A 20,681-nucleotide genomic window follows, 5' to 3' on the forward strand; every position below is an offset into this window, starting at 1 on the left:
CAATTCCAAAATGACTTGAGTTAAAGACTTAGAGTATCTGATTTTACTGTACTTAAAGGAACACGCCGACTTTTTTGGGACTTTAGCTTATTCACCGTATCCCCCAGAGTTAGATAAGTCCATACATACCCTTTTCATCTCCGTGTGTGCCGTAACTCTGTCTGACGCACCCACCGCTAGCCTAGCTTAGCACAAAGACTGGAGGTAAATGGCTCCAGCTAGCATACTGCTCCCAATAAGTGACAAAATAACGCCAACATTTTCCTATTTACATGTTGTGATTTGTATAGTCACAGCGTGCACAAATAACAAGGTCACATGAGACACAGCCATCTTCAAACTGTTTACTGGGAACTATATTCTCAGAAGGCGAAGCACTGCTACTTCTGCGGAGTGATTTACTCCAACTCTGAGCGAACTCTCTGCTCCTCACCACGGGGCTTCTCAGGCGCTGCGAGCAAATCACTCCGCCCATATGTCTATTTAATGTCTGCATACAAATCTGCAAGATGCAAGAGTGTTTGCTCATCTGCAATACGTCTCTGAGACGTTTCCTGTCAGACGTCATATAGACATTTAGAAGATGTCTTTAAGATGTTTATGATTTAGAATGGATGTAAAACAGCTTTTTCTAAACTTTATTAGATGTTTTTACACTGCAAATGTTTTCCAGATCTTACCAGATGCAGACGTGATATCTGTCAATAATTATTTTTTTCTAGCTGAAGGATGCCAGAAAGACAGTTAATGATTACACTTTACACTTCTAAAAAGTAAAATATTAATACATACTTTTGGCTTTAATATAATTATGTGGTAAACCTTTTTCATTCAAAGAAATAAGGCATGCTTTATTGTGAATAAAGTCTCAGCTAGCGACAACACGGCCTCTCCCCAGCAAACACAGAAAATTCCCTAATTTGGTTCCCGTTTGGTTCTTAATATATATATATATATATATATATATATATATATATATATATATATATATATATATATATATATATATATATATATATATATATATATATATATAATAACATTATTTTTAGGTTTTATTTTGCAACCATAAAATAACGTTCCCAGAATGTTGCAGGGTGATTATTTTTAAATAACCTAACATACAGAACATTCCCTAATAGTTTTTTTTCTGCTATTATTTAATAATCATATAAAGACTGGGTCGCGGGTGTGCTGGATTATTATTACTCCGTACAGCGGGGTAGCCTAATGATATCGGAGTAGGCTAAAGAGGTTAGGGAAAACGTTAGAATAGAGTAACGTTTTACAAACCAAAAAATAACTTTCTATTTCCCTACAGAAAACTTTCCTGTCTAACCAAGAACAAACATTAAAAAAAGATCGTTCTGGGAATTGTTAGCTGGGTCGTTGCTTACCTTTTAGCTTACATAATCTGATCAGACGGGAGAACGGAATCAGTCTGATTCATGAACGAAGTTTTTTTTTGTAATATGCTCACCTGATTCACCGAAAAGATTTGACTGAGTTATTATTCACGAATCTGACATATTTTTCTCATGAACGCTCATTTGAGAGCGAGGAGGACGTGAAGATCTTTTCATCACACAAAGTTATCTATATGCTATTTAAAAGACTTATTTATCCTAAGTAGGCTAATATAGAGCACGAGTCGTAGGATATAAGCTATTTTATAGAAGCCTACTTTTATTGGGTTACTGCGTCATTTTTGTTCTCATTGCATGGAAAAGACATTAAATGTCAAAATGCTAAACAGAAGAAAGCAGCCATACGGAACAAAATGAATGGTGTGGCTATGACAGAATTTACCTTTTATATTTACCATGAGATTGATTTTAACACAAAAATATGCGATTTGATTTGGCAGGAATGGGGTCTCCAGCAATAACACATATCACCTATTCATTGGGTCTCGCAGCGTGAGAGAGAGACAGGACTACACGCGCACTGCACTGCCCTCTCTCTACTCAACAGCGCGCGCGCACACTGCACTGCCCACACAGAGGCAGAGCCCGAGAGAGAAGTTGCCCCCTGAACTGCACTTCTGCCTAGTATTATTGTATATCATACACAGAAAGAAACCGCAACGACTTTCCGTTTATTCGGTCTCTCCAAATGTCCGTCATTAACACCGCAGCAAGCTCTCAGTGGACATTTTGACCAGTTGTAACAGCGTTGAGCGCGCGGCACAGGTGAAGATGGCGAGGGGAACACCGCGCGCACCGGTGTTAGTGTTTCTATCGCTGCTGCTCATTGAACCTTTAACGGCGCAGGAATTGCCCACCGGCGGCGTGAACGGATACAGTTTACACCCACCGTATTTTAATCTAGCGGAGGGAACGAAAATCACGGCCACGGCAACCTGCGGAGTGGACGAGAACGAGCAGCCGATTCAAGACTTGTACTGCAAGCTGGTCGGGGGGCCCGTGTCAGGGGACCCTAGTCAGACTATTCAGGTAAATATGTGGAAAATGCTCACTTTTCTGCAGTTTACATCACTTAATCATGGATAAAAGCGTATTTTTATGTTAGTGTAGTAGTTATAACTTATAATGGATTGTATTTGGCTTTGTGAAATGCACTTTTAATCGTTTTTGTACCCAAATATAGGCTACAGATGGTACTGAATAATTCCCATATTAATTTATACCTACTTGGTATTCAAAGTTGGAACTGCAATGGTACACGTTACCATGTTATATTTTCCAAATTAGACTTATTACCATAAAACTACTGTATTTTTTTCTTTTTGTTAGTCTATAAACAAGTCAGGACAGTGCTTTTGGTCTTGAGGAACTGCAAAAACTTAATCTTATTATGAGAGCACCTGCTCAAGGTGAAAATGCCAAAGACCCGTATAAAGGGCTATACTGACTCCTAAGAGACCCCCACTGAGGCTTCATGAGCAGGGGGCTCTGGAGGCACGACTCAGCTTGTTGGCGAGTGAGTGAAATGTTTAAACATTGTAAGGAGCAAAACGCAACCCCCGTGTAGCACTGCTACTGGGATTTTCCCTGAGGAATGTGTGGCATTCCTGTAGGAGACCTTGAGGGAGACAAACACACACACACATTTGCACCACACTTCAAAGAATTTGTTAATAAAATGTTGCAACCTCATCGATTGTTGCAGGGACGTCCTGCGGCCTTGTCCACAACATCACACATTTGCATTTATTCATTTATCAGAAATTTTTATCCAAAGTGACTTACAAATGACGGATACAATAAGCGATTTACCTTAAAGAGCCAATAAACACGAGAATATTCAAATGTAATTCATAATAGGCCTACCATGATTTATCATACTGTAGTAACAGCAACTGGTATTTTGGCAGAAACTATGGTTGCTGTGCAATTGGCAGTAAGTCGAACCTTCTTATGAAAGATTAGTCAAAGGAAATCTTATCTAATCAATCTCAGAAACCTTCACACATGGGTGGTCTCAACATAATTTGTGAATCGCTGATTGAGTCTTCTCCTGTTTGTTTATTTATACTGTTATAAATGAATCTATTTTCCTAGCCAAGTACACAAATAGCTCTAAATATTAAGTATTAAAAGAAGTTTGAGTTGCCAGCAGTTGGAGAATAATGGGAGTGAATTCCTTGGTTTCTTCCAATGTTTGCACTGAAAATTCTGCACACTAAACCCCTACAAATCCTCAGTGTTCACAAGCAACAAGTGTCTAAAGCTATTTGCTGATCACAGTTTCAAAGGATTTCGACATCAAAAATGAAGTTTTAATTTGCTTAGTCGGTGCATCTTTTTCAGTCACAGTTTCTACAACTTAGATTATCATGGAAAATAAGTTTTCACGTTGTCCTTTAGTCTATACTATCAGAAATAAACAGATAAAAGGTGAAGAAAACAGTGGGGACATTTTCCAAGAAGGTATTGCGTCTGCAAAACAGAGTTGTTTATTTGCACGCACTCTCTGTATTCGTTAAAATAATTATGCAAATCAAGTGTTTTGCAAACACTCCCAAAAAGTTAATTTCTGTTTGTACACCACAATTCCTTTGCAGGTCACTTTGCATCTCAATCGGCTTTTAAAGGGATAGTTCACTTTGAAATTAAATTTTGGTGTGTTTTAGCTTACTTCAAGGGCATCCAACATGTAGGTGTCTTTGTTTCCGCAGGAGTTTCAATTTTGATAGTTTTAGGTCAAACCGTTCTTGTCTGTCAGTCATATAATGCAGGTCTATGGTCACTGTCTCAAAGAGCATGCACAGAGTCCAAATTAAACAATTCCCCATCGTAAGTACACATTGATGGCCTAAGACACGAAACGAGCGGTTTGTGTGAGAAAACGAACAGTATTTATTTAGTTTTTACCTCTTTTACACTTTCCGGCGCTTGCGCAGACTAAGCCCTCAGATCACTTGGACGTGGTTATGTAGAGGTAAAATCGATATAAATACTGTTCGTTTTCTCACACAGACCGCTCGTTTCGTGTTTTAGGCCATCAATGTGTACTTACGATGGGGAATTGTTTAATTTGGACTCTGTGCATGCTCTTTGAGACAGTGACCATAGACCTGCATTATACGACTGACAGACAAGAACGGTTTGACCTAAAAATATCAAAATTGAAACTACTGCGGAAAAAAAGACACCTACATCTTGGATGCCCTTGAGGTAAGCTAAAACATACCAAAATTTGATTTCAAAGTGAACTATCCTTTAAATGCTTGAATTATTGCTTCCATTGATAGAAAATGTACACATAGGCTATCTTAATTATGCCAGGAACTTAATTTATAAAACATTTGGCAGCACAGCAACAGTTAGAGCTCACTTTAACATCTGGATCAACTGGATTGTGGGTGGTTTCAGTGCTGTAATACCGTTCACAAAAAGTGGAACAACTGTAGTGAATTCACCTCAGAGGAGTTAGTTTGCTCTTTCAACGTTTCAGCCCGTCTGAATTAAACTAAAAGGAGATCGCCGTTAGAAACCTAAGACTTCCTTTACCTAGTTTTATCTAGTGGCTGAGGCGTCTTGAGGCCAGGATTAAAGGAGAAGAGTTAAGCTTACAGGTCAACTTGAATGTTTTACAGATTAGCCATTACCTGATCATGTGACTTACTACAGCGTTGTGCATTCAATCATTATTTCTGTGACAGATTGATACATTAAACTGCTCAATCAACAGTTTTGTTTTGCAAAGTGCTGAACCTAAAAGCTAAACTTTGTGTCTTCCTGTGTTATCAGGGCCAGTACTGTGACATCTGCACCTCGGAAGACACTAACAGAGCGCATCCCATCAGCAATGCCATAGATGGAACCGAAAGATGGTGGCAAAGCCCTCCTCTCTCCCGCAGTACAAAATACAACGAGGTCAACGTCACTCTGGACCTTGGACAGGTATGTTGCCGACGCATTCCTTATAATTTGTCTAACTCTTTATCACACCCCCGCCCACACGCACATATCGTGTTCAGATTATTCAGCGTACAGTAGAGTCATCCGATACTCGGCTACACCAGGCGCTTTTGTGGATTGCACATGAGTGTAGAATTTCAAGGGTGGATCCTAAGTTGAATATCATCCATTCATACTCAAGTCTAGAGTATCTAGAGGTGTTTTTTTTTGCTCTGAACGCTTCACATCTTGATCCTTTGTATCGAGGTTTGTTATTTGTGAATAGCTGAAGAGCCAAAGGGCATTTAAAGACAATTACTTTCTAAACTGTAATTGTAAATAAACATTACATACACTCTCCCACACTTGTTCTCCTCCTAAAGACCTCCAGCATTCCCAGGGGCTTCTACATAAACAGTCTTCATATAGCTTCATGAGACTTACCGTCAACAAAAGTTTCCCATTGACCTCCATTGAGTTTCAGACTCTTCAGTTGTGATTTAATGGGAACCAATCAGTGATCAGGCTGAAGGATGTTATTATGAGAAGCTTGGATCACATCTTGTGTAATGACTGTATTTAAAATGAGATTTTGGTGAGTGACTTATCACCAGGCCCACACAATCTGCACACACAGCTCTGTGAACAGAATGGCCGTCATTCACAAAAGTTCGATATTCCCACATTCCTATTCAATATTTAATGAATAACATTATGCTAATTCTTTCAGCTACCAATGAGCATGTACTCATCATTACTCCAGTCTTCAGTGTCACATGATCCTTCAGAAATCATTCTAATATGATGATTTGCTGCTCAAGAAACATTTTTTATTACCAATGTTGAAAACAGTTGTGCTGCTTAATATTTTTGAGGAAACAATGATACATTTTTTTCAGGATTATTTGATAAAACAGCAGCATTTATTTGAAATATTTGATTTATTTCATCCTTGCTGAATAAAAGTATTAATTTCTTTTTTTTTTTTTTTTTTTAAAGAGTCTTGTCCCAAACTTTTTAACGGTAGTGAATGTATTACCAATGTTTAATTAGTCCAGTTGTATCGCTTTTAGTATTGTGTTTATGTGTGATGTGGCTATCTAGTTTTGGTCTAATTCAGCTGAACATGGCTGTAATATGTGACAGACTAAGCCCTGTACAACCTACTTTCCTTTCTCTCTCAATCTCTCTCTCCCTCCCTCCCTCCCCCTCTCTGTCTGAATGGAGGCAGAGAGCAGTGATTGGCTTTGTATTGAATTCCTTTATGTGGCTGGTGTTTTTTCAGTGCCACTTAAACCAGCTTGCTAAAGCTATCATACCTACATTGCTAAGCAGAGAGAGTGAGGGAGAGATGTACTATATATAATAATGCCATTACACTACAATCTGTTTTGTTTATATAATATTTTATTACAGTATCAACTCTTGCTTTCGTTTGAGGGTGCATAGCAGGGTCTTCATGTATAATTCTCTCTTTCTCTTCTTCTGAATGAGTCTCTGGTTCAAACATTATGGTTGAGTTTAGCCAATATTTCCACTTGCCATTGTGTTTCATTTTATTTACCACAGTTGACAGAGTGGATCAGGTAGTCCGAGCTGATCTGATTGAGTGGAGGCGGGGGCTAATTTGCATATTCATGGATCTGTGTATACTAAATAAAGTGAGGGATTTTTTTTTTTTTTTAAATATGTCATTGTGATTATCAAAGATTAGTTTTAAGGGATACAATTATTGACTGCAGGGGGACTTTAATACATAGACTTGCACCGTGTCCTAACCAAACGTGAAGTCGCAACACAAAAAAAGGTGTTTTTTTGTCCTAACCAGCCGTGATTGTGATATGCTCTAAGTGACAGAGGATTCTATTTACATACAAAGTAAAAAATGGTGTAATATTTATAAATTTGATTATGTATTTGATTAGTGCCCACACGCTCTTCTGATTGGCTGTGATTTTTGATTGATTTTGTCCCGTCCTGGTGTTGATCTGGTGTGGAATTTCATTGCATCACGTCTGGTTAGGTTTGTTCAGAGCCCTAAACCTAAGTATGAGAAGCAATAATAGTGATGCAGGAATGAGGTGCATTCTGACCCCTCAGAGAAGATGAATTAGATTGGAATGTTAGTTACTCAATATCTGCCTCAACCTGTTCAGGGACAAAACGACCCTCCCCATCACAATCAAAGTTCACGTCTCTCTCCTCTCGCTCACTCTCTTTCTCTTAACATAAATGCTGACACACATTAATTCATTCTCTAGATGTAATAGATTATTAACCAGTGTTTATGCATGTTCTTTTCAACTCATCTGTCATGTTAACAAGTCACTACTTTAAAGACACCTGTAATTCCCAAACAGTGGTTCAGTGGGTTTGGTGCCAATTAATCAACATGTTGTTGATTTGAACAAATACTTGTTTTTTCTCATAATGAGCTTTGAATCGATGAGTGAGCTGCTGGTAATCGATAAATAGATATTTGTTCTACATCTGGCTTTATTGGAACATTTGAGGAATATGTCCCAGGATGTCAAGGAAAATGTTATGAGGTAATGATGTAAAATATATATTTTTTATTAACCAGTATATTCTACTGAACTGTTTGAAAGAATCAAGGTTGTCCTTGAGTCAGACTTTAGTCATTACTACCAGTCTTGAGGGCCGTTCACACCAAGAACGATAACTATAACTACCAGTATATTAGCGTCCCCAACAGCGGACAATATAGTTGTGTTTATTCTAAAAGCGCTGCAGTTTTGTTGTCTACCGCTTTAAATGCTCGAGCTCACAGCAGGGTAGATTCTGATTGGCTGTCAATGTTTTTATTTTTCATCAGCTGGATAAAATCGCTCTGAAAGTGATTCCATCGATATTGTTTCTCTGTGCCGTTATTGTTATAGCTGTGGTGTGAACTCTGCTATTCTTGTGTATTAAGAACGATTTTTAGAACTATATCTTGATCTTTATACTTATCGTCTTTGGTGTGAACGGGTCTTTAGGCTCTGTAAACGAGAAAGCTGCTTACTCTTTTTTCTGAAAACTTGGCCAATGAGTAAATTCTCTCTGCCTTTAGCGTATTCAGGTTTGATGACATAGCCAGGGCAAGGTTTGGAAAAGAGGTTTGCGGTTGAATGCATGGCGGCAGTCTAATTCAGTCTAATGGAAAAAAGCTAAAGCTAAGCTAAAATCACTTACAGCGCCTTTAAGCTGAAAATTGTTTTTCATTTTACTGTCTGACTTCTCCTAGCCAAATTCTCACAGTTAATGTAACCTCATTTGTGTGTGTGATTCCCCCAGGGCACATTAGTTTAATATCACTGAGAGTTTAGCATTAGAGACAAAGAAAAACTGTCTTGCTGCTAATATAGCACATAAGTGCTTGGGAAATAAAAACTAATGCACTTATCTAAGCTTAAACAAGATGATTCATTACTTAAGCTCTTTTCTGAAGTATTCAGTCATCAACCTGTAATCTTTTGAGGAAGATCATGGATGGATCCCGTCCCATCCGGAAACAGGTCTAAATTATACTCCACACTGCATCAAAACAATAATCAAGCCTGCCAGGGAGACTTTCATCACTCTGTTAAAGATACACGGTTGTTTATTTCTTATTTCTCCCTCTAATTTTTAAACATGCATTACTCGTGTGCAAGTTTGCACTTCTTCACGCTGAAGTATATTGTGAGTTTTCAGGACCATTTAAATACCTAAAAATACTCTTCTTCCAAACCTTCGCAGAAATCCTGTGCCCTTTTCTGGGGCCCTTTTGTTGCATATGAATAGTTAAAAATAGAAAATGTCTAATCCAGAGTTGCACCATACGCTGTGTGAGTGTGTTCGAGTGTATTTTGGCGGGGTGGGGTTGAGTAGGACTCAGTGGGGACTAAAGTGCCCCATTGTGTGCCATGCGCAGAGACGGGCATGATGCCAGTCACGAGAGCCGCACAGAACTACAGTTTCCTGTCATTTAGAAAGGACTGAGTTTATCCAATGTCAAGGCAGCCAAACTGGATGTATTGATCTCTCAATCATCTTAAAACAGCCAGATGCTCACCGTATCCTTACATGAGATTAGTTTTCCTGCCATTATGTATAGATCATGTGATCCGGAGCTAGCTTAAAGGGATAGTTCACCCAAAAAGGAAAATTCTGTCATCATTTACTCTCCCTCAAGTTGTTCCAAACCTGTATGACTTTCGTTCTTCTGGTGAACACAAAAGAAGACATTTTGAAGAAAGTCGGTAACCAAACGACTGATGGACCCCATTGACTTCCATAGTAGGAAAAAAAAATACTATGGATGTCAATGGGGGCCAGCAACTGTTTAATTACCAACCTTCTTTAAAATATCTTCTTTTGTGTTTAGCAGAAGAAAGGAAATCATACAGGTTTGGAACAACTTGAGGGAGAGTAAATGATGACAGAATTTTCATTTTTGGGTGAACTATCCCTTTAAAGCAACAGTTCACCAAAAAATAACTCGCCCTCATCCTAAAACTGTATTACTGACTTTATTTTGGAGAACAAAAAAGTAGATGTATTAAAGGATGTTGCAAATGTGTGTGTTTTAAAATATCTTCTTCTGTGCTATTGTTCCTCTCTTGGGTGTTGCTTTGGATAAAAGCATCTGCGAGATGCATAGATGTAAATGTAAATGTTCAAAGAAGAAAGAAAATCATACAGATTTGGAATGACTTGAAGATTTTTGTAATACATTTTTTTACATACAATGACTTTTTCACTGAGATTGTGTTATGCCTCAGGTACAAGATCTACCATGTCAAAATTAGTGTATGTGTCTTCCATAGTCTCAGGTATGGGACGTCCCAGTGTGTGTGGCCTGCATACCTTGGCAAACAAAGTTCCCATTGTGCAGTTCTCAGCTTGCTTTTCCCTCACTTTTTCCATTGGAAAGGATGACACTCTTTTTATCTGTCAGATATGTTGATCTATATTGCTGATATACTTAGTACATGTCTCTTCTGAGATACTCTTGCTCCGTAAACAGTTTATCATCTGCATTAATTTTTCAGTCTTCCAATATAAACACGCAAGCAATTTCAAGGCGTTAATGAAAATTAGATGCGTCAATAAATTAGATCCATGCATTAGGTCTTAAAAGTCATACTGCAAAGTTTCAGGAGCGACAACCGCATTTAAATGCGGAAGTGAGTCCCCTAAATTATTATTCCATGTGTGTACAGAACAATACTCAGTCCCAAAACTGCGCTGATTGACACCGTGGTAAGTAACCATAGAAAGGTTTGGTGTCTCGCGTGTTTGGTATCTGCTATTCTGAACAGAGTAATATTACAGTGACAAAAGGCTTGCTGTGTTCAGCAATTTTAACTAGAGCACAGTCGACAGAGGCGTTGTTTTGTTTAAAGGCTGATTCACAGAGTGCGCTCGCAGTGTTGCCATGTCCATTAATTGGCTTGGCTCATACAGCGATCAAGTTTATGGAGCTGTTAAATTGAGCAGGTGCAGGTCATGACTTATTTTCAGCATAAAGCATTTCCTTTTTTTTTTTTTTTTGGCTTGTTCTTGTTCACTAATTTTCTTGCAAGATCTGTCAACAAGAGTCAGGCTCATACCGCTTTCCCTGTGATTTCTTGAACCACACATGCATATGAGAGATACATACGAGCTCTGTCATCTCCCATATTTCTCGTCGTACGTCACTAACAACTAGTTGTTCTGTTCAGTTCCGTACACACTGAATTTTTCAAAATGTGGTTGTCACTACCTGCATTTTTCAGGAGCTAATTCGGTTGCAGGAAAAGACGTAAATTACTGAACTATATGTGTATAGAACGGGATTAAGCACTAAAAAGGTAAATTGACAGCCGAATTTATCTGCAGTGTCTATGGCCAAAGTGACAGCAGCCTAATATGCTGTCTGTGTCCCTAATGTTAATCAAAAACTTGACTGAATAACTTTTGTAGCTTTAATAAGGATTAATTTGATAATTGATCTGTATTACTTATTACCTGAATACTACTGTTAGACCTATCTGAACATCTTAAAGTTCTATTGGACTTATTTTCGTGCTATCGCTTGTTATTTGTTTATTCGTACTTATTTTATGACTGACTGCCTACTTGTCTTTAATAATGTCTGAAGTTAACATTAGTTAGATGTAGTCAATTTTGCTGTGGTATCAAACCTGGAATTGAGAATTGTAAAATATCCCTGTATCTAAAATGTTGCTGTCGTAACAATCTTTATTATTAGAATACAAAGTTACATGGGTCAAAAACAGTGAAAACAAACATTTTTTTACTGGCGGGCCACTGAAAATGTTGGTTGGGCAAGTTGAAGCACCAGGGCCAGTTGGCATCCCTTGGCATTGTGCCCTGTAAATCTTATAATTCATCTGTGTCTCTATCAGATATATGTCCAGTAATACACACACTAACAGAAGCCCAAGCTCTCTTGCTTGCACACACACCCTTTTTTTTCATGGTGTTTACCGAGCATGAAAATGGGCCTGTTAAAGAAAAAAAAAAAAAAAAACAGTTCACAATCCTTAATAGGAGGGAACCATGGATACAAGGGCACAAGGGAAATTTTGATATGATCCAATCTTTCCTGCATGACAGAGCACTGATTTGTCTTTCCCTTTAATATGAGAAGGCTTGTACATAATGGACATCCATGAGAGTGTCTCGTGCATGAGTGTGAACCATCATTCCTGCTTGAGATGGCTGTTAATGGGGTAATTCAGAAACAGCAGGGATTTGAACTCCTGGCCTAAATTCTTTAGAGTCCTCTACCCCGACTTTAGCCATCGATCATGACGGAGGTTTTGTCTGCTGCTTTTCTGCAGCCCCTTTTCCCCAGCATCCCTGTTGGCAAAAGCCCCATTTAAACCCCAGATGCATATATCTTCACTGACACCGAACACTGCTGACCTGCTCACCTCCTATTATTTATTAAAGGGGCCATATGCAACATACTCCCCCCCCCCCCCCCCTTAAAAGTCCACTTTTGAAAAGGGTTCTGGTTGCAAAAAAATTAACTTTGACCTGGATGTAAACCCTCTTGCTGAACCAAAGAATCCAGCAAAACTGCTTTTGGTACTGTACCTTTTAAGCGAAATCCTTTATATATACAGTATGTAAATTAACTCTTTTATGTTGCTGAATACTGATTAGGGGTAAATCTATAAACCATATGTCATATGTTAATGTGCATATGGTTGTGAAGACAGATTTCATTGGCCCCAAATAAAAAAAAATAATAATTAAATATATATATATATAAAATAACAATAATAAATGTTAGGTTTTCTTTACAAATAAACACTTAGCTGACAGGTTTATCTGTTCATCTGAACATTCTGGAGAACATTGCACATCTCCCTGTGTGGCAGACATGTTTGATTTTGAGGCTGTCTCTTCACTTAATTTCTCCTGAATAAGGGTTTTCTGTAAAGTACTTAAACAAAATCAACGGATTTGACACTTCCAGATTAACTGTTGTTTACGTATCCTCTCTAGGCCTAATCTCTATTGCATTGGGGGAAAGCATGTGCACAAGTGTGTGTGTGTGTGCAGAGTCTTATAGAATTTAGATGCCTGTTTTCTGGTGTTTCAACATTGTATGCTTATTTCCATCTGAGATCACAAATTATCCCGTATCAACTTTAGTATTCTTCCTTTAAAATCCCCCAAATTGTTGGTTTTGCTCTTCTTGGGATGGATGTTGTTTGAAAAGACTTTTGAGAGATCTGGAGGAGCTGGAAGGATCAGCTGATACAAGCTCCATATACATTTCTGCTTTGAAGATAATTGACCATTGTGAGTTTCTTATTGACATGTTCCGGTCACTTCTTTAGTTCAGTTCACTTTCTTCAGTCATGTGTTCCGGTTTGGCTCGCAGTGGATGTGTAGGTCACTACGGTCCACAGCCTTCATCTCACCATGCACCATGCAACTAGAAGCTTTGATTTGATTTTTCTCCCCCCCCATCTCTTCGCTTCCTGACTTCAGTTTTAAACAGGCTGCTCTTATCTCCTTTATTGAACGTCACAGGGCAGTTTCCTCCACTCCTCTCTCAAATATTAGCATTTCAGCAGCATTTTTGAGACATTGAGGGAGAAAAATTAGGATAAGGAGTAGATTGTGATGAAGCAGTAAACTTTGAGTTCAAGGAGAGGGTTTTGATAAATAATTGAGGTTAATGTGAAATAGTCAGAAATAGTGAAACTGAAGATAAGATTGGCTGAATTTTCTATTAATTTCATGGTTGAGTTTCTTTCATTTTCATTTATCTTAAAAATTGCAAGCACTGGTATACATTTTACTAGATGTGATGTTGTTGCTTAATGCTACAACTGTAAATTGATTACACATTTTAATCAGAAATTAATTAATTACAATTAAATACATATGCAATATTTACTATAAAAATTCCCAAATGAAGATATTTCAAGGACTTGATTCTGGCAGAGAAAAAAGACTAATTCATTTTAAAAACGATTAACTTTGATAATTTTTTGTCTCATTATTTTTATTATTAAGTTAATTTCATAGCTATGCCTAATACGAATGCTATGCTTCTTTACGAATTGTTGGTCATCAACTTTAACAAAAGCATGCTTGTAGATCTGCTAGACGTAAAAGCTTTTGAGCCGTGTCACATAGGAATGAATGAGAACAATTCACACCTCCTCAGGGATCCTCATGTTCCCCGACCTTATGGCCAGAAGGTAGCCTTCAAAAAAATATTTCAAATGTCCCAAATGAACAATTGACCCCCAAAATGAGGCGGGAGAATCTGAGATGGTGTGTGGGGGCTGTCTTATTGCTTTTTAAACAGAAAGGTGGCAGAGTTCAGCAACGCCCCCCGATTCCTGTCGAAACCTGTTCCGTTATGCATTTGAGAAAGAGACCCACCTCCGTGTCTCCAAGGCCTCTCTCACGGCTGAGTCTGGGACCTGAAACAATAGGGTGATCCTGCTGCCTTTCAATGGATAGGTACACGACCCTGCAGTGTGACCTTGCTTATCTGTGCCCTGCATGCAAGATAGCTGTCTTTCACAGGCGACATGTCTACAGATTAGGTGTTAAGACCTATCGCTGCTTCACTAGTCTGCTGATTAACTATCAGTGACAAACCAAAATTGGGTGAAGGAACTGAAAGGTCAACCAAGGGTGAAATAATATGTAGATCTAAAATGTGCCTGGGCTTCTTCGGATTTTGGTTTTCTAGAACCACAGTTCAAGCTCATGTTCACACATTAGGAGCAGCTTATGAATGAATGTACTGTATATATGTAGGTGTGGCTGCTCACTCTTATAGACCTTATGCGCCAGAGAAACGAGGGCGCCGCCATCTTTAGAATATTGTCTTTGAACTTACGTTTTAGCGGTCGCTCTGTATATTTCAATGGCATTGCTGTCCAGGAGTAATTCGTTTTTGAAGTGGATTTAATTAATGTAAAGTTAACGAAAGTTATCATGAGGATTGTAATGTTTAAAGCCGATGTCTCAACAAATGTCAGTCGACCGGGAAGATTTTAAAACAGCCGTTCATTCATAAATACGCAAGATCGCTGTGAAAATACAGACCGGAAGTCAAAAGACAATGAGCGCAACGCTGAAAAGGGGCGGGGCTACATAAGGTCTATACTGTAAAAATGGGCAAGTGATGTGTGTGAGGGTATGTTGGCAAGGTAAAGTTTTGTGGTTGACCCACTAAACTCTTAAAACGCTTAAATATGTCTTAATTTAATTTCATTAGATAGAAAATATAAAGTGGTATCAGCAAACAACTGATGCTAGAGCTTTTCTCTAATTTTCTGAGCCACTTTTTCAATTATTTTTAATCAAATGATCTCACGGTTATTTTTCGTGGAGGTATGAAGTCAGTTCCCCTCAGGTTCACACAGATGTCCCAGCAGAATAACCACCGGTGCAGTTCATTATATTAACAGATGAACATGTTCCACAAAGACATTTTGTCTTCATTTTGAACTATATTTGTTTCATAATTTGAAGCCTAACACACTTCAATTTGTGAAATGTTTTGGTTGAAAAGTTTGACATTTTGATATGAAAAATGTGTACAAATGCTTTTTGGGGCCGCTGTAGTTTTTTTAATGGCCAGTGCCGATATTGATATTTAGCAAGCAGGGTTGCAGATATAGTGCAGATATTAAACTTATTTTAAACACCAAGTGCAATAACAATAATAACTATAACTATAAAGTTTTAATAATTCTAGTTTTATGAGAATAGTCTAAACCAAAACTACAATGATAACGACACAGAGCAAATGTTATTGCTGGAATCAATTTCATAACGATTTTTTTTTCCAGCTGATAAATGATAAAAATGAAGACAGCCAAGCAGAATCCACCCGACTTGTTATAGTTATATTGTTATTGATATCTTTATAGTTATGTTTCTTGGTTTGTTACTGACCAACTTCAACCAACTATGTAAATCCGCCTGCCATGGTTTTCCAGTAGAATAAGAATTTTTTAGTTTTTTTGGTAAAACTGGATAACCAGGGGCGTAAACAAAACTCTTTCCCTTTTAGACTTTATATAGTGATATTACTAGCATTGCACTTAATCGGAATTTTATCAGAATTTTCCATATTTCATTTCTCAGCAGCTCTTAGTCATTTGAGTGAACTGACATTATGAAGTCAGACTATTAATAGTCTAATGCTAATGTGATCGGTCCACACACAAAAGTTTCTTTCTACATTTTGGGCACATTGGTGTAAAGTTCAGACTGTGGTTTAGGCCCCGATGTCTCATATTCTTTCCTCTAACGTGCTCTGATGAACAGATGCGAATTCACATGCAGCTGAACTGGCAGATTTACCCATCGCTGATGGCAGTAACAAGTACACAGTGATTCCTTACATATAAATATAATTATTCCGTACTCGCCTGAATGCGCTAAATACTTAGTTCCTCGTGAGCAATCTTTCCCTTTCATCTCTCTCTCATTCTTTCCCTTTTGTTCTTTAATCCTCCCTCTCCACACTGATAGATGATCGTGTTTTTTTGGGAGTTTAAAGTACTTGCTACTAAAAAGACGGGAAGGGATGGAGTGAATGTGAGGCCTTGTTAATGAGATAGTAAATGTTTGTTTTTGCCGGGTCAACAAGAGCTGTTGTTGGAGTCTTTCATCCATTCAATGGCTCATTGGTTGGGTTGGGCCTGAGAGGGGAGGGGAAGTGTGTTTGTTGCGGAGAGGGGGGTCACTTTGGTTAATAGAGGGATATAAATACCTTTCCCCCTCCCTTTGCCCTGAAGGGGGCTGTTTTCACTGGCCTTTCCCCTCCTCTAGGCCCCTCTTTTAATCAAGACACAGAGAAGGGCATTCAGGAAAATAGAAAAGGATGCACTTTAAAAGTGGATTCTAGCCTGCCATTGCCTGTGGAAGTGAATATATTCTGTATGTATTCACAGTATACAGTAGATGCATTAAAACTTGGTGCTATGGTCCTGATATACAGTAACTTTAGGGAGATTTCTAAACTTTGCCCCCAAGCATGAGAACCCAGGAGAGGAATGACAAAAACAGTGATAAATCCATCCCTCCTCTCCATCTGAGATAAACAGGGCAGATAAACAAGCCTAAAAAGACCTCCCTTTGAAGGGCCATAAAAGGTTCAATGAGCGAGGAGGACTCCAAATACAGATGACGTGAGGCAACTATTCCTGAATTTGACTTGGGGGTACATGCTTGTAAAATCCCATCACTCCTCAAACACTGCATTTTGAGTATTTTTACTTTAGTTTCCACTAAAGTTCCACTTTAGTGCTTTTTAGAAGCTACGTATCCATTTTTGAATTCATACTCTTAATTAAACTGGTCCTGTTACCGTTGTCCCATTCTAAGAGTTTAATTTCTCACCAGGCTATGCATTCACAGCAGACTATATCAAAAAGTTTTCCATAAATATCATTAGGGTCAGTGCTTTCAATGTGATGCTCAATAAGGGTGCTGATCCTTATCGGCCGATAATAGCTTTATTTAGTTTGATCTTCAGTCTCTATAATAAAAGTCTATTAGATGACGCAAAACTCATGAGACAATTTTTCTGTTTTCTATTTCTATTTTTCCTTTGTATCTTTATTCTGTTGTATTTATTTGTGCTACTGCTTTTAATTTATTTGTAATAAGTAATAATGTTGGTTAAACTTATAATACTTTGCATTTGGGCATTCAGTCACATAATGTTTTCTGCGTGAAGTAACGTCTGGCACAGTCACAGCTTGTGCTTATTATTAAAACAAATAGCAAGAAACAAATAGCATTAAAAGTCATTAATTTTATTTAAAATAGGCTAAAATTTTTAGATGACAATAAATTTAAGATTTTGTTATTAAAACAAATAGCAAGACACGGATAGCATTAATAGCCATTAATTTTAAGTTAAAATTTAAGAAAAAGATACATTTAAGATTTATTTAAGATTTGTATTCTTATTTTACATGTATACACTTCCATGGATCTTTAGGTCATGAATATTTGCCTCAAAAGTATTTTTATTCACACATACAATGACCTTAACGCTTTTCTATGATGGGCATATTTTTAATATCCAGAAGTATATATGTTATGTTATTATTTATTTAATAATAATAGAAATTGCTTCATTGCTTATCAAGTAGGCTATGTGGCCACACACACACACACACACACACACACACACACACAATAACGTATCAGTGTTGCCTTGGTACTACTGATCAAATACCAGTTTGTAGTTCTGTAGATAACTGTACGGTTCAGATGGCTCAAGGTGAACCTTTTGACGGCAAAATCGCTGAAGATGTTATTCAGCTTGACGATTTCAATTAGTTAGTTATTTTTGATTTGTGGCCACAATATGTGATTAACGTTACAATTATAGATGAGCATATCCAGAGAAATGTTGTAGAAATACGCATGCCACATCGATTCACTGTTTTCAACCCAGGTTTTTATATTAGGTTGGTTCAAAGATCTCACTTTACTTGTTCAGTGTTTCCTGACACATAGTCCTGAAAGCAATCCATTGCTCTCCATGCTGGCCTGGAATGCAGATTACTGGTCCATCACTTTTAATGCATCAGGTGAGTCCTTGGAAATTGCGTTTTTTCCAATGTATATTAATAGCCAACCGGCAGAACATGCTGAGACATCTATGAGTGAGTCCAGCACTGATGATGAACAGCCTGGACCATCTCACCAGGTCAACAACAGATCTAAGATCATATCTGGAGGATCACATATGAATGAGTTCAGCACAGATGATGAACAGCCTGGACCATCTCACCAGGTCAACAACAAATTTGAGATCAGATCCGGAGGATCCAGAACACCTGCTGACCAAAGCTCAGGCAGTCAGGTTGAGATGAGACAGGGTGTTAAAATAAAAAGAAAGACGCCTAGCAGGTCAGAAAGCAGAGAATGGAAAAATAATAGATCAGACCACAACTCTGATTCTGATTCTTCAAGTGATTCACTCAGCTCAACCTTTTCTTCTCCAGTATCACTTGGAGAAAACCCAGAGATGATGAACAGCCTGGACCTGCCTAGACCACAGAGACAACAGTGAGGTCAGAGCAGCTGCTGACCCGGGCAGACAAGATGAGTCGAGACTGGGAAGGAAAAGAAAAAGAAAGACTTCTGACCACCCAGACACTCAAAGCAAAAGGAGGAGACCTGAACACTCTGGCTTTTATTCTGCTGTCACTCGTAGAGACCTCTGTTTGACCATCTAGAGCAACCAAGATGAGTCGAGATAGGGAGGTAAAAAATAAAAAGACTCGTTAGACTAGTTAACACTGGGTCATTCTAAACCCTGGGTAAACAAAATCCTGGGTTATCTTGCGTCATGTTTCACATCACTCATAATCTACCTGGGGTTAATAATTAATCCTAGGTATTCATAATGCACCACACTGTACATTCCTTATACCTGGGTTATCATTCTTATTTGCATATTTGCGGTGTCATTGGTTGGACAAACTCAGCATATAACCTGTTTACATAAAGGTTCTAGCATTGCGCATCTTCCTCATATTATATACTGCTGACCACTATCAAGTTTAGAATGGACTTCTCGGACTTCTTCCCTCCAGTTGTTGCATTTTCTTTCAGCATTTGAAATTTTTCCCCTCAAACGCTGAAACATAGCATATTTTTTAAACAAACTGTGGTGTTTCTGTGGCTATACAAAGCACGTCATTGGCTGATTGTTGCTAAGCATTTAGCTATAACATTCTAACGCTTTGTTTCACACTGTACACGGTTGGCACCGCAATGCGGGGTTAACAGCACAAAAGCAGGCAAAACCCATGAGCAGGGTTTGATAACCCCAGGTAAAATGCAGTGCTAACCCCCCTTCTAAATTACATGTGTGAAACGTTCGATAATCTGGGGTGTGAAAAGCCAGTAAGACTTCCGAGCACCCAGACAGTCAAAGCAAAAGGAAATCAGACCAGTAGTCGGATAATTCAAGAATTTACTAAATAATAATTTGAATTTGAAAAATAAACATTTCAAATAAACAGATTTACTTGGTTCTGGTTCTGTCTGTAATCATAGTATTTTTCACAAATAAAGAAACTTTATTTTAGATGGTATGCTGTAACTAGTCACCAGACATTTTGAAACAAGTAATAAAAACTCAGTGAGTGTTTTAGCGCAATTTTCTCACCTCATGGGATCACAACACTAAGAGATAGTAAATCTTTTCCTGGATTTTTTTTGTGCGTTCCCGAGATTAGACCTTCCTTAACATAATACCGAAAACCCGAAGTCTCTAGGTGGTCTGGTTGAGGAGTAGATAGAAGTGCAAGATTGGTGCGCACAGACGCACAGAACAGAAATCATGAGTTAACAAGCGCAATTTTGTCCGGTGGAAAATTGCGCTAAAAAAATTCTTTCACCTCTGATTGGCAATTGCGTTCACATGCTCAACAGGTATGTCTGTGATTGGCTACAATGCTCAACACTTTGAAAACACATTGTAAATAGAAACCTCTGACGCTCTTCAAAAAACATGCACACAAATTCACACCGGAGCTCTTGAAAGCAGCGTCTATCAGCCGGTACCGAACTGACCTGGTATTCGGTACTAGTACTGGAGAAAGGCTGGTATCTTTAATTTTTTTACATTTAAGTATTTAATTGATACATATTGAACTAATGATGCATTGAACCTGCAGTTCAGTTAATGAGTCATATCTTGATTCAGTAAGTTCATTCAGTGAAGGATTTTTCAAACCAGGAACAGGAACCAGGAGTCTTTAACAATTCATTAAAAAAAGACTCATAAGAGTGATTTGTTTG

At 38.1% G+C, this 20,681-nt stretch overlaps 1 protein-coding gene across 3 annotated transcripts in view; it reads left to right on the top strand.

Annotated features, from left to right (window-relative positions):
- The first annotated feature begins 1,997 nt into the window (after nt 1-1,997).
- The window catches only part of lama5 (laminin, alpha 5), an 87,411-nt gene continuing 68,727 nt past the window's right edge, over nt 1,998-20,681 (top strand). For all 3 annotated transcript variants that reach the window (XM_081387308.1, XM_081387309.1, XM_081387310.1), the window contains exons 1-2: nt 1,998-2,456; nt 5,217-5,369. In XM_081387308.1, the coding sequence (XP_081243434.1) occupies nt 2,199-2,456; nt 5,217-5,369 (411 nt within the window). In that variant the 5' untranslated portion in view covers nt 1,998-2,198. The remainder of the gene's footprint in view (nt 2,457-5,216; nt 5,370-20,681) is intronic.

This window comes from Scardinius erythrophthalmus (assembly GCF_964197995.2).
Source record: "Scardinius erythrophthalmus genome assembly, chromosome: 15".
In the NCBI taxonomy this organism is placed as follows: domain Eukaryota; kingdom Metazoa; phylum Chordata; class Actinopteri; order Cypriniformes; family Leuciscidae; genus Scardinius; species Scardinius erythrophthalmus.